The following is a 16,906-nucleotide window of genomic DNA, read 5'->3' on the forward strand; positions in this document are numbered from 1 at the left end:
CGCTCTTCTGGTCGAGCACGATCATCTAGAGCAGATTGGAATTTTTTTTCAATCAGTATGAATAACTTTCCAAATTTGAATGCAGTTTAAATTTTGATTCCTTCAGTTTTGCAAACCATTTGACAATGAAATGGATAATTTTAACTTACTGGGTGTACACCTTCATTTAACTGTAAATATGTACTTGAAATAACAGAATATTTACCTGACATTCTGATTACCAGCAATGGTGCAATGTCCCTATACTAGTTGGCAAAATGTTATATGCCGTACCAAAATGGCACTCAAAGGCTATACAAATAAAGGTGGAATGTTAGGGAAAAAAGAAACCTGGATAGAGTTTATACTCAATCAGGAAAATCTAATCTATCCAAGAAAAATAAAATGTATAATATTGCAACTGAGCTACATTATTTTGAGATGGTCAAGCGCTCAGACCACCCAAGAGTAAACAAAACATAGTGTGTAGCGCGCGTACCTTCTGGCTCACGGCGTCCATTCCAGGGATCTCTGAAAGGATCCCTGTAGGGATCATCCTTCCTCCGGTAATAGTCTTCTGCACCACTACCACTGCGGTAGTATCTGTCATAGTCATCTCTGGTATATGGAGATATTACAGGTTCAGACAAAAATATAACCACTCAACTGTGGACTTCCAACTGATTAGCTGACTGTTAGCAGTCACCTGTATGCAGGATCCCGCGGGTCAGCTCTCAGTTCCTTGTCTCTGCTCTCTGAGCTTCGGTATCGGTAATCGTGGTCACGAGAGTGGCCACCTGGCCTTGGGTCTCTAGCGGAGTCCCTCCCATCACGGCTGTCCCGAGGGTCACGTCCATCACGCCCTTCACGCCCATAAACGGGTGAACGAGACCGAGGCCGGGAATCTTTGCTGTCCCCGTGAGGGCCATATGGGGCTCTGAGAGAAATGTTTTGAATTAGTGCAGGAACACTGAAAGTTTAGACTGCCTGTGAAATACTACAAAGGGTAAAGTGCTAGAGACTGTCGACAGCCCTACAGTTGATAAATTCAATCAAATATGAACACATGGAATAAATTCACACAACAGAAGTAGAGAAAAAGAAAGTAGCTATCATATTCGGAAAGGGAACTACGATTTCACTCCAGGTGATTCCGAGATGATCTTTTGGAAATGTCCAGTGATCCATGTATGCAACAATATCGATTTGTCGACCATGAGATTCAATGACCATAAAATTCGCAAGTATCTTTGCTGTGAATTTTTTTTTGAATCAAGGCAGATGTTAAAATGCTTTAAAACAAAAAAAAAAAAAATAAAACTCTGCTTTCAAGAAAATACAACTGCAAGTTATTAATCTTAATGACTGGAGTTCCTAAATAAATTGACCGAGGTGTATCTAACACTACGTTCACATTACAGGCCTTAATGCTCAATTTCGACCTTTTTGTCAGTTGATGGTTCACGTTAATATTTGTGAGTGACATGTATCCAACTCCTAAACAGCCACACATGCAAAAAATTAACTACAAGGTGAGTAACCTGCATACAACAATAAATATCACCGGTATGACAAATTGTACAATTTCCTAAAAACTGCTCGATTGCAATAGATTCCTTCCAGTTCAGTGCAATCAGAAGCTTCTCCATAAACTTTAAATAAAAGTAGATCATCTCTCTGCTGACCCCCAAACATGTTGCTGCTCTCCTCCATGTTTTGTTTTTACTGGTCTGAGGGACTGATACTGAATGAAGATGACAGGTGATATGCACAAAAGCAGAGCAGTGAGAAATCGTAAAAAAACAAAACGTGAATTTCCGATCTGACAGCGGTCAGATTGGATCTAGATTTGGTTTTTCTATGTCTGTAAAGATCAGATCTCAGTCACTTGGAGAGAAGAAAAAAAACAAAAGGAAATCAGATTTGAGTCACTTCAGCATGTAGTATGAACGTAGCACAAGTGGCCATCACGTTAAGAACCATTTGAATTTCTCTTGGAAGTGTCTTTCCTAAAAATGTTTCCCTATCAAGGAAGAGTGGTTAGAATAATGTTTTTAATATTACTCATATTGAGCAACCCTCTTTAAATATTTCATTTTTATCACAATATATAAAGCTCAATTTAAAAGGCAAAAAAAAACCCCCAATATATATAAGCCTCATTCGCGTTTGCTGGCATTGGTCTGTGATCCCTCCCATACCCAAATCTCTCCACAATAAGCTTTTAGCGTCCACTTCTATGCCACCACACAGAAGTATTCACCTTCATTTGACAAGAGTCAAACCAGTCAAATTATTATTTTTAACATTAGATCCCAGGCATGTTAATATTTTGAAATTCATTCAATAGTTCTTAGTACATGCACATACAAAATGTACCTTAGTGAGAGATGGTTAAAAACAGTTTTGTTTACCAAAACATTTAATTTTACTATCGTTTGCCTTCAACAAATTTATTTATTTTTTACTTTAGGTGAGCTGTTCCTCTAAATGCAGTTTTAATGTACACATTTAAAGAAGTCATGTTAAGACATGAACCTGGATAATGGATGTGAGGCAGTGAGAAGTAGCACTGCATTTTCTTCAGATAGAAAGCTACATATGCCAGCTATACGATGAAATGCAGTACAAAAATCACGCAAACGCCACGAATGTTGAAAAGCTGTGAGGTAAAAATTTTTGAGACAAAGACGATTCATATGAAATACATTCATGTCTCACTTCTTTATTTCAACACATCTGGAGATCTCTTAATTTAATGGTGAAATACTGACTTTCCCATAAACCATCACAAACTCATCTAACCGGTACAGTAGGTTCCATCAAGCGGCCTTTACCACTGGTGGAAACAACAATTGAGGAAAAAGTTATGCGCTTTTTTTGTTTTGTTTTTTTAAACCAGCACGTCAGTGGTAGTAGTTCTTCACACCCATTTCGCGTTACTTTACCTTCGTGGAGGGCTCTGCTGGGATTGAGGTTTAGCTTGCCGTCGCTCCACTGCCATATTTACATCTGAAAATAAATCAATCCAAACGTTGAACATAACAGTGACAGATAAATCAGCTTATGTGTTTAGGCAGAATGGAATGGCCGCGTCAAGACTTCCACGATCCAAATGAAACTGAGCTCCATTATCCAAGCTTGAAAATCCAAACTGGACGAGAGGTCAAAATGCAGCAATTCAAATCTGTCGAATTGAGTTTAAGATAAAGAAATGAAGGAATTCCTTTTCCCCTTCAAAACTGGCAAAACACTAGCAAAGCCTGAACATGTCAATTAGATTTTTAATTAGAAATTTGGTCTTTAGAAACTCCCAAAACCACAAGTGCACCATTTTAGTGGAATATTTAAATCCAGGAAGAAAATTCCAAGCCATCGTTGTAAATAAGGATTTCAAAAATTCACGCTTTGCCAGAATTTCATAATGCATTTATTTGTTTTGCAAGCCAAGACTTTAACAAGTCTACAAAAAGAAAGTCAAAGTCTGCTAGGCTAATCTTCGTTTTAGCAGGCCATCAGTTGCACCATGCAACCTATACATTGTGATGTGATGTTGGTTGTGGACAAGCACAGGCCTCCACTTTTTATTTCCACATTTCATTTACTAGATGCAGCAAATCACATTGTCTGTAATTATTCTAAACTAAATGAATGAAAAATATCTGGCTTTCAAACAACCTTTAACTACATAAAGTTGTAGGTTAAGTGTTAATCCTTTAAGTAGCAAGTTTGCTGCCTTGTCATTGCTGTCATTGTTCATCATCACATCTATAAAATCTTTTTTTTTCCACAATTAAGCCAGAATACCTAATCATCAAAATTTGTTTTAAAAAGAAAAAAAAAAACTTGTCATCTTTCAACAGTTTGGTTTTGCTGCTCGCTGTGCGCCAACAAAAGCGTAGCCCTTTTAGCCAGACAACCACACCTACAGCAGTTAAGGCTTACCTATTTTATAACCTCTATATATTCGACCCTTTTGGGCCGCCTTTGCAGCTTCAGCTTCCTCAACGCGCTCAAACTGTACAAATCCAAAGCCACGAAACATGGATACGCCTGGAAGAGGAACATTTTAAGTGGTACAAACTTAAGACAAATTTGGAAAACATTTTAGACACCTACCCATTCACCACTTAAGAAGTAGGAACATCATTAGGAATTTTACATGCTTGTATTGCATGAAGGAAAAAAAAAAAAAACAACAACTTATGATTAAGTTAATACTACTGTACATTTAAAATATTCCAACACGATGACACTCGAGAACAGCCTGCCCGATTTGAAGTACTGGCAAAATTTGTGTCTGACATCTTATCATGTATATTGTATTGATTACTAACCGACTATCTTCCCATATGGGCTGAACAGGTCTTCCAAATCCTTCTTCTCCATGTCAGAGGTGGGCAAATTTCCAACAAAAATCCTTCTCTCCAAATCTCTAGGGTCATTGCTGCTGCAGGAGCGTGAATAACGCCCTGGTGATGCACTGCGGCTTCTTCGGCGAGACATGATTCAATCCCAAGGTTTATTGGCTTCTTTCTTCGAATGTCTCAAATGCTTGAAAAAGTTTGCTTTTTTGACTAATATGTGTCTTTAAATTGCAGTCCACAATCCTGAAACATGTCAGTAGGTTAAAGAAGAAAAAAAAAAAAAATCAAATTCCTTGGGAGGACAGAGAATTTTAGTGGAGCAAAAGTTGAAGAAAGTCACACACAAATTCAGACAATGCAAATTCAAATGCATTTCAAATGTCGCAAATCCTCAAATTTTAAATAAACAGTTCTGCTCAAATCACAAATCCTCCAACATTGTATATATGTATTCTTTAATATGCCCTGCATCTCTCCTGCTCATTTGCGTGGCAGGTCATTGTTCCGCCAGGTCTTTACGCAAGATGTTGCCTTGTATTATGACATGAGAGACGGCAGTGGAACATCAATGTAAGGCAGTCTAGAAAGTCACTTTCGGCTTTTCCCGTTTAGGGGTCGCCACAGCAACTCGCATGTTGACATTTGGCACGTGTTTTACGCCGGATGCCCTTCCTGATGCAACCCTGATTCGAACCCGGAGGGCAGCAGCGAGAGCGCTAGGGCGCCTTAACCACTAGCCTACCAGGGACAGCAGTGTAAGCCAGTCTACGTATGATTAATTCAGAGTATATTAACAATACATGCAAATGCAAATCTACCATGTGAAACTGATATCGCAATGGATTTCCGTTCAATTACCCCTTATGTAGGAATGAGAAAACCTTGGAGAACCAGCCCACAGTTTCACGTCACTCATTGTCTGGAAAGGCTCTATTGCTTGAGATACAATCTCCTTGTCGTTTGTGTGTTAAATACTTTTCTCCTCCACTGTAGTTCTCATTTCAGATAACATTTTATTTGATCAAGTTGTTCTGTGTTGTTGGCTGGTTAACAGCAGCCGCCCTGTTGTAGACAGTGTGTCTGCTTGGGCTGAATTAAATTCTCAGCAGACATCGCCCAGTTTTACATCTCATAGGAAAACTGTAAATGGCACACCTGTATAGATTTTGCCATGATATGAATTGACAATATAGTTTGTGCTAGTACAGAATTTAACTCTGACATCAGATAAAATGCAGCACGACTCTTTGTATGTGACCCTATGGGCATACACCTCAGTTTTATGCTAAAATAAAAGCATCACCTCCGTGTTAAGAAAAGGAAGGCAAAGAATGATTAGTTTGTTGCATCTCTTAAGAGATGGTGCCCGTTGAAAATTCAGAAATGGTTTTAAGTCGATGGTCAGGCAATGCAGAACGAAGCAACCGACATTTCACGCAAAACAAAACTGCCGACCTGCAGCTGTTGTGATAATGTGGAGTGAATGGCACAGCTACCGACTGTGCAGCCTGATCAGCTGAAACTCCACCTACACAACTTTGCAGAAAACTCAATGTTTTTTTTTTCTAGCAATAAAAATCCAGTGGATGCTGAAATCATCCTCTTCTCTTGAAATGAGAGTATGTCTTAAGGAAAGTCACATCGATGAAATGAAATCATGGGCTTATGGTCACTTTAAAAATGCCAAAATTAATACATATCCTTTTGTTCCAACAAGCCAGTGTTTTTAAAGGTTTTCAGGTCAAGTTCATGCAGCCTGCATGGCACAATACAAAATTATTTCAGCAAAAGAGGTCAATCCCAGCACATGTTACAGGCTGATATCAGAAAGTGAAGGGATTTTTGTTACATTATATTTATAGTTGAAAGTAACTTACATAATGCTTTTGAGGGAGCAGCCACTTACATACCTTAACTTGAACCTGGAGGCCCTGGATTCTGTATCCACATAATTTAAAAATCCCAAGTAGTCTGAAAGGAAAACAAAGTTAGTAACCACTTTATATATTTATAACACTTCACACAGTTATAAGATGTTCTTAATATTTTCACAATACAATGCTTAGTCTTCCCAAAAGAACTGTCATGTTCATGCAAAGTAGGGTACATCGAGCACATCCCGTTAAAAATAGTAAAAACAATTCTACAATAAGTTTCCAAACAACAGTTTTATTTTCAAGCATAAAAAAATACTCATGCATCATAAAGCTTATAAAGAACATAGCAGCTTCCTGCAGCGGAATCCACAGACAAAACAATAGCATTTAATTTAACTAACGTCAGATGTGTATGGCTCCTAACAGCGTGCCACCATATACAAATACATTTTAGAGCTAACGTTACTGTTTCCAGCAGCTAGGAGAGCAGATTTAAGACTTCTGTTAATTACAGTGAAGAATTTTGGTTGCAAGTATAGTTAACGCTAACGTACGTTATTTCAAATGCCCTACACATTACAGAATTACTAAAACGTTAGCTTGACTGTGTTTATGATATCGTGTCCGTCCACTGAAACTGTACGCAAGTAATTTTATACAGCACGATGTAATGGTTCGTATATGCTAAAGTTAACCTTAGGTTTTGTGTAAATATTAACATTAGAGGTGAAGAAGCATTACTTGCGCTGACAAACCACACAGCTCAAATGCTAGCATGGCCTGTATGCTAACTAACGTAGCTTAGTTGTTTCAATATGGAATCCACCACGGCGAACCGTTGCCAGCCGCGCTGCAAATGGCGTCACATGCTGTAGCACTGGTTAATATGAACTTACATCGGTAACACATGTAACTTGGTTGCTCTCTTATTATAAAGACTAGCTATGGGGAGTATTTTATACAACGCCATCATTTGTTGTGGCAGCACCTGTGTGGTTACGATGTACATGTAGCTAGGCTGAGGTTGGTTGTTAGCTAACTAGCTAGCTGCTAGTTCAACGTTACTTAAAAGTTATCTTAAAACTAAGCGGCTGGTTACATTACTAACCACATTACAATACACAGTTTCCACTCTATTTGTTATCATATTAACGATGGTAGTGCAAACTTACCGAGACTGTGTATTTTATCTCCGTTTCAGTCGCTCAAGACCACGGCTAATTCGTAACTATTCTTACGATCTTCTCCCAACAAGACTTCCTCCTTTAGCGTTAACTGATTTGTTGCCGCCACCTCTTCTTCTTCTGTGGGCATAGCTACTACTGTATTTTAGACATCACCGCCCACTGTAATTATAGCAAATAACAGTACTAATACTCTGTAAGTTTATTTTGTACTACTTCTAAAAATCTACTGCAGTCTAAAATTACTACATTCATCAAGGTTACATTGTTGTTTTATTTCTACTGCCGTGTTAATTCAACTGTACCCTATATTTTGGATGATACACTGCCTGAGTTCAATTAACTCCGAGTTAAGCTTGTGCATGATGACTATAAAAAACCATCACTGAGCTTTGATACTAAGATCCTTCTAAAGAAAAGCTTGTGGACACCCGGTTTGGGTGTATTAGCCCTATTGTCCTATTGTCCATGATGAGAACAACAGCCTATCCTATGAAGCCTGATTGTCAAGTACACAGGTTGACACTATACTGAACTATTATTACTGAATTTTACTCTTAACTTTCTTATAGAAAGATTATACTGTGGGCTGAATTCTCTCAAGGCTAACAGGCTTTATATGGAAGTAAGAGATGAAGGAACTGAGCTCTGTAGGGACAGTGCCTCAGTTATTAAAAATGAAAATTGGCCCTTTACAGTATGTCCTGCCAGCTCTTAGCTTGGCAGCATGAATTTGCCTGTCCTCTTTTCTAACTCCACATATTCCTACACAATGTACACTGATTGTGTTTTCTAAACTGACATGTATAAGGATAATCACCTTTATTTGGTCAAGTATGTTACACACAAGGAATTTGTTTCCAGTACAGCAGCCATCTACGGCGCCAACTCAACCGATGGCTCTAACCATCGGGGGCAACTTGGGGGTTTAGTGTCTTGCCCAAGGACACTTTGACACGTAGACTGCAGGCACCGAGATTCAAACCTCCAACCCTCTGGTTGGGAGATGACTGCTCTACCCACTGAAATTAGTGACAGAGTAGAGAACAAACATGGGAGACAGTTGTAGTGTCAAATCAGTGATGGTTAACACTGCTGCAGTATATTGCTTTTTTGGGGAACATTACAGGTTGTGTGTTTATCTCGCTAAATCAGTGCAGAGTGACAACCTGTTCTAGCAGTGGACGAACCGGGTGGCATTTTTTCATGACACATGGGGGGTGGTACAAGCACTTGGAAAGAAAATAATCTGCGCCACTAAGTGGTTTTCTATTATCTATCATATGTGGTGCCCCTGCTTGATGAGAAGGTGCTGTGCGCAGAAGCTGTGTGAGAGGTGGAAAGAGGATGGGGCGCAGGAGGAGAGTTCACTTCTCCCAAATGGAGCAGACGAAGGGGCGGGGGGTCCACTTAGTAGAAAGAAGTTTGTCTTACACTTATATTGTTACAGTAAAACATCACTGTGCAAAATTTAGTGTTTTTTTTTTCCTGGGGGGCCCCCCCCTCTGAGCGCCCCAGGGAGTAATTCAATGTAGAACCGCTACTGTGTTCTAGGGTTAAGGAAGCCAGGACTTCTCCACACTACAGAGAACGAGGTCAAATGAGTTAACTCGCATCATAAGAGGCTTTTCTCCCTCCCCTTCTTCTCAGTGTGTGAAGGAGTCCAAGCTTTCAAGTTATTGGTAGTTTGGACAGTTGTTGAGTCCCTCTTTAAACCTGTATATTTGCTGGAAATGTGACTGAGGTAGTCAGAAGTGCAGGTACCTAGAGAAATCAGGCAGAGTCTAGGCAAATACAGGCTAGATCAGCTGCTGTAACTTGAGGTAGAGCCAGCTGTGACTATTGCAGTTCAAGATGATGATGAAGAGTAGACCTAGCTGCATAAAGGTGTATAAAACTCAGTTAATACATTGTGCACTTAGGCTGGGAATAGTGGAGAGGGACAAGAAGCAGTACACCTCTCACTTCCACTCATCTGTATTTGAGCTTTACATTTTTAAACTAACAAACCTACATTTCTTGTCTTCACTGAACAGACTTAGTTTCAGGACCATGCGTAGGGTGACTAGATCTCTTTCCGTCCTTCTCTTTCTGAACTGACTGTACTGTTCCACAGCACCTTAGTTGAGTATCTGAAAGCACCAGTCAGGGAGAATAAAGCCATTGTGAGGGACAGTGGACTGGCTATATTCTTTATGTTAGAGAAAAGTACTTATCGGTTGAAAAGTTGCAGTTTACCAAGCTGTTTCCTGTCTCACCAGAGAAGCTGACGTGGGACGCTGGGACTCAGAAGTTGACGTGTTAAATAGTAAAGAAGACGAAGACCCTGCTGTTTCCTGTCTCACCAGAGAAGCTGACGTGAAACACTGGGACGCAGAAGTTGACGTTAAGTTGTAAAGAAGACAATGCCCCTGCTGTACCTGACCCTCATCAACAATGACGCCTCTGCACCATGAGTTGTTGATCTCTTCATAGATATCAGGTATCCACCTCTGTCCACTTAATAAAATCTTTTTTGTCTTTCTACTTACACTATATTGCCAAAAGTATTCAGTCGCCTGCCTTCACATGCACATGAACTTGAGCAACAATCCATATTAATCCATAGGGTTTAATATGATGTTGGCCCACCCTTTGCAGCTATAACAGCTTCAACTCTTCTGGGAAGGCTGTCCACAAGGTTTAGGAGTTAATGGGAATTTTTGACCATTCTTCCAGAAGTGCATTTGTGAGGTCAGACACTGATGTTGGACAAGAAGGCCTGGATCACAGTCTCCGCTCCAATTTATCCCAATGGTGTTCTATCGGGTTGAGGTCAGGACTCTGTGCAGGCCAGTCGAGTTCTTCCACACCAAACCCACTCATCCATGTCTTCATGGACCTTGCTTTGTGTACTGGTGCGCAGTCATGTTGGAACAGGAAGGGGCCATCCACAAACTGTTCCCACAAAATTGGGAGCAGGAAATTGTCCAAAATGTCTTGGTATGCTGAGGCATTAAGAGTTCCTTTCACTGGAACTAAGGGGCCAAACCCAGCTCCTGCAAAACAACCATGCATCATAATCCCCCCCTCCACCAAACTTTACACTTAGCACAATGCAGTCAAACAAGTACCATTCTCTTGGCAACCGCCAAACCCAGACTCATCCATGAGACATGAGAAGCATGATTCATCACAGAGAACACGTCTCCACTGCTCTAGAGTCCAGTGGCGGCATGCTTTACACCACTGCATCTGACGCTTTGCATTGCACTTGGTGATGTAAGGCTTGGATGCAGCTGCTCGACCCTGGAACCTTATTCCATGAAGCTCTCTATGCACTGTTCTTGAGCTAATCTGAAGGCCACATGAAGTTTGGAGGTCTGTAGCTATTGACTCTGCAGAAAGTTGGCGACCTCTGTGCACTATGCATCTCAGCATCAGCTAACCTTGCTCTGTGATTTTACGTGGCCTACCACTTTGTGGCTGAGTTGCTGTTGTTCCCAATCGCTTCCACTTTGTTATAATACCACTAACAGTTGACTGGAATATTTAATAGTGAGGAAATTTCACGACTGGACTTATTGCACAGGTGGCATCCTATCACGGTTTATATTTTTTGTTTTTCTTTAACATGGTTCCTGCTGCTTTGTCATCTAAGATTGTTTTACCACCACAGTGTATGCTTGCATTTCCATATAGTCACCGTATCTTAAAATGATAATCTAAAAAAAAAAACAACAACATCTGGAATGACAACATGTTGGTACCAGGTTAGCACTGTAGAATAGTGAGCATTGCCTGTTCCGACACACCCTGAATGCAGCATTTTAACCTCCGTGCTCAGTGTTATGTCTCATTCAAGTCATATTATTATCAACATTTTTGGAATTGCATATGGCGTTCAAGTTAGTGTAATTACAATTTTGAAACGGATTTTTCTCATAGTTCCAGACTTGTTAAATATAGGGAAGAGACTGGGGGGAAAAAAAACAAACAAACGTAGGCCAGGTCAGCCAGAGTCAATCTTTCAAACATGATGGATATCAGTTATCGGTGCTCAGTAGGCTGTTTAACCAACTTTTACGTTAAGCTACTGTTTTGAGTATTTACATTGTAGCACACTATTGAAACACTTAAGTCGAAATCGGGTTTTCTTCTTCATTGATAGGAACTGAATGCGGCAGGGTTGCCAGGTTGGGATATTATCAGCTTTAGTTCATAGTAATAGACTAAATCGTATTACCCGAGTTTCATTATTTATATAAATAAAAAAGTATTGTAGGCTGTTTATAACTTACGTCTTAATAATTAAAGCTGCATGAGAATCCGTTTATAAACAGACTATATTTGAGACAGTAACATAGGGAGTCGGCTACACAAAGGAGGCTTTAGAAAAGTCACCCTTGTGCATGAAGCTAGAAATCTAGGGATGAGTTTGTTTTTTAACCTAAACTTTTAATTTCTCTAAAATACCAAAGACAGATATCTTTCCTTTCTGGAGAATTGTTAGGATTAGATTTTCAATTTCATGTCAAGGTGTAAAAATTCATATTAATGTCTGTCTTTGTTGGACAAGTGTAGTTCCTTATTCAGTGACCAGTCAATTGAATAGCTCCAGTTTGTACAAAATACCAGCTCCAGTTAAACAAACAACCTTAGCGTCATTTTTCAAATGTCTACTAAAGACTTATTTTCATGTAATAGCTTGTATTTACATATTTTCTCCTTATGTATGCTTTTGCTCCCCTGAGTGTTCTTTTTATTACAAATTTCCTTTTGAAAAGTGTTATTTAAATACAGGTTAATTATAATTACTCACCAGACGTGTGCATTGCGCTGGAACACTTTCTCATTTGCTTAGTTAAAAGTAGTTGAAAGTGGAAAGCCCACCCTGTGCACAGCGCTAATATATTCATGGTACTTTGCCTTGTAGGGCTTCATCGTGCTGGGAGGAGTCCCGCATATCTGGCAACACCAAGAGTGGCTTTGTTAAACGCTTCATTGAGGCAAGATGGGAGATTTCGAAGAGCTCAGCGATCAGGAGAAGGTATTATCTTTTAAAAATCGCAGTGTGGTTATTCTCTAGCTTCTAATCTTCATCTTGAGATGTACGTATCCTTAGATTATATACAGCATGAGGAGTGTGTGCTTGCTCAGCCTTTGGCAGTGCTGAATTTGAACAGTTCAGAGTTGTAACGTTGCCTTACATGCTGCTTCTGTGTACAAATGCATTCTGTAAGTTAGCTAACTTGTGTGACTCTGACCCTCGTTGATAAATAATTACATATGCTGATGTCTGATTCGGTTTGACTTTGAGATTACAGTCATTTCAATTTGTTAGGCAATGTTAAATCTTAGGAAGTCGAGCTACTTCCTGCATTGACAGTCACAATAATGACAAAGCATCGGCACCATAACACCACCCACACCCAGTTTTTTGTAAGATAATGTAGCTGGTTGAACTGGTATTGATAACACCAAAAGTGGAAGTTAGTCCCACATCTTACAGGGCCTTTTTTAAATATTTTGTGTTTAGATTGTAAGCCTGTAACTTTGGCCCTCTTTTCACAGGGCGGTGCAATGCTCCAGCTGTGTTGTTGGAGCTTGCACTGGCTGGTGCTGCTGTCTGCAACATGCTGCTACATGTTGTAAAGTAACCCTGTGCATTCCTAAAGCTGATGATGTGGAATCTAGTGTAAACCCCCCAGTCTTACAACAATGAACATGTAAACATACTGTGAACAAGTCACTGTAAAGGAAGGAAAGTCCCCATTTTATTTATCTTTACCTTATACTGTTGAAAGGGATCTGAGAGCCTGAGCCCAGGAGTGCTTTCAGAACTCTGAATGGAGTGACTATTCAGGAGCACAGTTAGTCTAGGTGACCTATTGTAATGCTCCTCTGCCCTTTCAGCTGGATGGGCCCCTTTGTAGGTCACTCCCATACAGTCTATGGCCGCTGCCTGACAGACGGCATCACTATAATATAAAGGGGAAGTGACATTGGGATGTAGGACTGATTCATGCTATGGAGGATTAAAAATAAGAAGAGGGGTTATTGCAACTTCTTTAGTGACAGTAACCTTTGCTACAACCTCACTGATTGTGTATTGTTTGCCTAACAGCCCTTACAGAGTATTGCTCTATGACAGTACTTGTACCTGCCACATTCTTACACTTGCATACTGGCTGCTAAGAAAAGCCCTTGGGTGACACGCACTGCCTGCCATGTAAGGAGTGGTCAAAACAAAGCCCTCTGTAACAAGCTTGCAGCTAACACAGTTTGCAGATTACGCTCTGTTTCAACCTAGTGGCTATTTGGAGTTTTTCCACTTCTCATCACCTACTATATCTCAAAAGAGAATCAGTAGGTTAGATTTTCCAAAAAAAAACCAAGCAGGAGGTTTGGCTTGTGGCATAGGAGGCTGTCGTTATTCTACCTGAGTTTCTTTGAGTTACACACTGTGTTTAGTGTTAATCTGATGATTCGAGTTTTATGACAAGACATTTAATTTATTTCTAGGTCCGTATTGCAAGTAATTTTGTGGTGCACGCTCCTCCAGGAGAATTCAATGAAGTTTTCAATGGTGAGCCTCATTTGTGATGTGCCATCTGTAGGGCTAGCTGGATTTCAGTGTGTATGGAAACAATTTGTTAATGCTCATTTTGTGTTCATTCTTATTTTCAGATGTACGGATACTGCTTAACAATGATAATCTTCTCAGAGACGGTGCAGCACAGTGTGTTTACTTATTTATTTATTTCATATTTGTTTTAATTTAACTAAATATTGATGCTCTGGATGTGCATTCAACTTGTGGCCATGTTCTCTTTTGATGCAGTGCCTTTGCCCAGTACAACATGGATCAGTTTACCCTTGCCAAAATTGAGGGATATGACGATCAGGCAAGCATTTAAAGCATATTTAAATTTTTTTTTATTATTCTCACCAAAACTCCATCATTAATTTGCATTATTGGGGCAGTGCTTGAGTAAACTGTCTTAGTAACGGTATGTTTGATCTCTCCATTGCTGTCTGTTTCTCCTGTAGGTTCTGATAACAGAGCATGGAGATCTTGGTAACGGTCGCTTCTTTGACCCTCACAACAGGATCTCCTTCAAGTTTGACCATCTTAGGAAAGAGGCCAGCGACCCAAAGCCCCATGAGGGCGAGGCAGCCCTCAGGTCATGGAGAGATGCCTGCGATTCTGCTCTGAGGGCCTATGTTAAGGAGCACTACCCCAGCGGCATATGCACTGTAAGAACGTTCTCCCAGTCTGCACCACAGCTGCTGTGTTCAGCATTACATGCCATGAATCACCCATTCATCCTGTTTTATCTGCCACAGGTTTATGGGAAAACAATTGATGGCCAGAAGACCATTATTGCTTGTATTGAGAGTCATCAATTTGAGCCCAAAAACTTCTGGTAAGTTGATGGAGGGTAACGGTCTCATTGTAATCTCCCTAATCAGATTCACTCAGACAGTTATGTCTGAGCAGCGTAGGAGAATCGACGTATTATTGTGTTAAAGTGTACTCCTGTACAATTTCTGTTCCCAGGAACGGGCGCTGCCGGTCTGAATGGAAGTTCAGTGTCTCGCAGTCTACGGCACAGGTGGTTGGAGTCTTGAAAGTACAGGTATGCTGCGTGGTTATCATGTAGCATGAGCTTAGCTATGAACATAGTTTTCTTTCACTGTATCCTTCAGTCTTTTATTTCTTCTTATCATCCCAGGTACATTATTACGAGGATGGAAATGTGCAGCTGGTCAGCCACAAAAATGTACAGGAAGCACTGACTGTTTCTGTGAGTGTTTGTTTTATCTTATTGAATGTTCTTCTATTTAAACTTTTAAGTGTTGTATAAGAAAGGTGCAGATGTGTTGTTTAACCATGGGCTCCTTTTGTAAAACAAATATGTGTTTATAATCCACAAGCAAGTAGAAAATAATTTTATGGACATGCAGTAGTGGATGTTGTGGAAAAGCATTTCATAGTTAATTTAAATTATGCTCATGTGTGTTTAAATAGTTAAAATAACCTATGAGTGCATGTTTTGGCAGAATGAGAGTCAGACTGCAAAAGAGTTGGTGAAAATTATTGAGGATGCAGAGAATGAATACCAGGTATGTGGGAGTCGGAGGAGCTGCCTCCATATAAGAATAAATTAGTAGAGTTTTATTGCTGTGTCACGAGTTCACAATACAGTACAAATTCATATAAACCAGATGCAATGTACATGTTTTCAAAAATACCAGTTTAAATACGTTTTCATAATTTGATCTTCAGATACATGTCTACAATAAAACTCACAATAAAATCCCTAACAAAACATGTCCTGTATGATACTGGCAAGCAAAAACTACTGCTAATTAAACCATTCCCTTCTTTCTTCTTCTGCTAGAAAGCATGACCTGTGTTTTTTTTTTTTTTTTTGTTTTCCAGGTGGCCATCAGTGAAAACTATCAGACCATGTCAGACACCACGTTCAAAGCCTTACGCAGACAGCTCCCAGTCACCCGCACCAAGATCGACTGGAACAAAATCCTGAGCTACAAGATTGGAAAGGAGATGCAGAATGCTTAGAAGGACAGAGGCTGCTGGGTTTACGACAAACTGAGAAGATGATGCTCGCGCAAAATGTGTGATGCAACATAACGTACTGTACGTTCCTCTAAAAGAGACAGTTGTTCCATTTGCTTTTAGAGAATGACAGCTTTTTTTAGTGCACTAAGAGGGGATGCCGTCATTTTAAATTGACATTGAGTGATCTAACAGTAGCGTATTTGCAAATAATATGTTTTTACTTTTGAACAAAAAAATGCCTTTAGTGACACTGTGAAGGTTGGGTCATTCCCTGCTGTTCAAAGTTGCACACATTCCATAGACAGTTTGTGATCTCCCAGTGCTTCAAATGAACACATCCTGCTAAACCCATTGACTTTCATGCAACAATTAATTGACACTTTCTATACAACATTGCTAATGTCTTTTATGAGCTTCCAGTACCTCTGTATTAACAGGGGGCCAACACTGTATGCAGTTTGGTATGATATCAGTCTGAACAGTTGACAGCTTCTAATTATACAGTTTCAGTCAAAAAAAAAAAAAAAACTAACATCTTAACATATTTATGCATTAGGTTGTAACCAGAGGTCATGCCAAAGCATTAACGTTTCTCTTCTGCCACTCAGTGACTCGATTTTGCCTTCCCTGTTGAGGTTTAGTACTTTTATTTCTCTCTGTTTAGAGAGACATTTTCAGTGATAACCCCTCTATACCCCATGGACTGTGAAAGTATCGGTGTCCTGCTGCCAACTGTTTGCCTTTAGCTTCTGCTATATTTTTATACAAACTATAAGTACATTTAATATTCAAGAAATAAAAGTGTTGCGTTAAATATGATCTTCAGGCAATAATGATCTGTTTTATGTCATGTATGGAGTTTTTGTTTTTTAAGAGAGCCTTGTAGTCAAATGTTTTCTTTTGGGTTTTTGAGGGAATTATTGAACTGAG

The 16,906-nt window shown here is 39.7% G+C and overlaps 2 protein-coding genes across 3 annotated transcripts in view; one reads left to right on the forward strand and one right to left on the reverse strand.

The window, feature by feature from the left end:
• ncoa5 (nuclear receptor coactivator 5) overlaps positions 1–7,570 on the reverse strand; it is a 12,523-nt gene extending 4,953 nt beyond the window's left edge. Inside the window, exons 1-8 of the mRNA XM_020586673.1 lie at positions 7,396–7,570; positions 6,257–6,317; positions 4,317–4,589; positions 3,925–4,032; positions 2,928–2,991; positions 686–916; positions 479–597; positions 1–25 (exon numbers count right to left, since the gene is read on the reverse strand). Of these exons, the coding sequence (XP_020442329.1) occupies positions 1–25; positions 479–597; positions 686–916; positions 2,928–2,991; positions 3,925–4,032; positions 4,317–4,485 (716 nt within the window). The 5' untranslated portion in view covers positions 4,486–4,589; positions 6,257–6,317; positions 7,396–7,570. The remainder of the gene's footprint in view (positions 26–478; positions 598–685; positions 917–2,927; positions 2,992–3,924; positions 4,033–4,316; positions 4,590–6,256; positions 6,318–7,395) is intronic.
• A 2,107-nt stretch (positions 7,571–9,677) lies between these two features.
• On the forward strand, positions 9,678–16,795 carry capza1a (capping actin protein of muscle Z-line subunit alpha 1a). 2 transcript variants are annotated; one of them, XM_020586363.1, is made up of 11 exons: positions 9,678–9,889; positions 12,323–12,436; positions 13,912–13,975; positions 14,077–14,128; positions 14,231–14,294; positions 14,440–14,646; positions 14,737–14,816; positions 14,951–15,029; positions 15,126–15,197; positions 15,454–15,516; positions 15,836–16,795. In XM_020586363.1, exons 2-11 carry the CDS (start codon positions 12,401–12,403, stop codon positions 15,974–15,976), a joined length of 858 nt encoding a protein of 285 aa, XP_020442019.1. In that variant the 5' UTR covers positions 9,678–9,889; positions 12,323–12,400; the 3' UTR covers positions 15,977–16,795. The 2 variants fall into 2 exon arrangements, with proteins under 2 accessions (XP_020442019.1, XP_020442098.1); XM_020586442.1 differs by lacking the exon at positions 9,678–9,889 and having other exon boundaries at positions 12,232–12,436.
• Positions 16,796–16,906: the final 111 nt, after the last annotated feature.

This window comes from Monopterus albus, unplaced genomic scaffold (genome assembly GCF_001952655.1).
Source record: "Monopterus albus unplaced genomic scaffold, M_albus_1.0 scaffold1.1, whole genome shotgun sequence".
Taxonomy (NCBI): domain Eukaryota; kingdom Metazoa; phylum Chordata; class Actinopteri; order Synbranchiformes; family Synbranchidae; genus Monopterus; species Monopterus albus.

Coding starts and splice junctions, on each gene's coding strand:
- capza1a (XM_020586363.1), top strand. CDS start 12,401: ATGGGAGATTTCGAAGAGCTCAGCGATCAGGAGAAG. Junction 15,030..15,125: donor TTGGAGTCTTGAAAGTACAG/GTATGCTGCGTG, acceptor TTATCATCCCAG/GTACATTATTACGAGGATGG. Junction 15,198..15,453: donor AGGAAGCACTGACTGTTTCT/GTGAGTGTTTGT, acceptor ATGTTTTGGCAG/AATGAGAGTCAGACTGCAAA.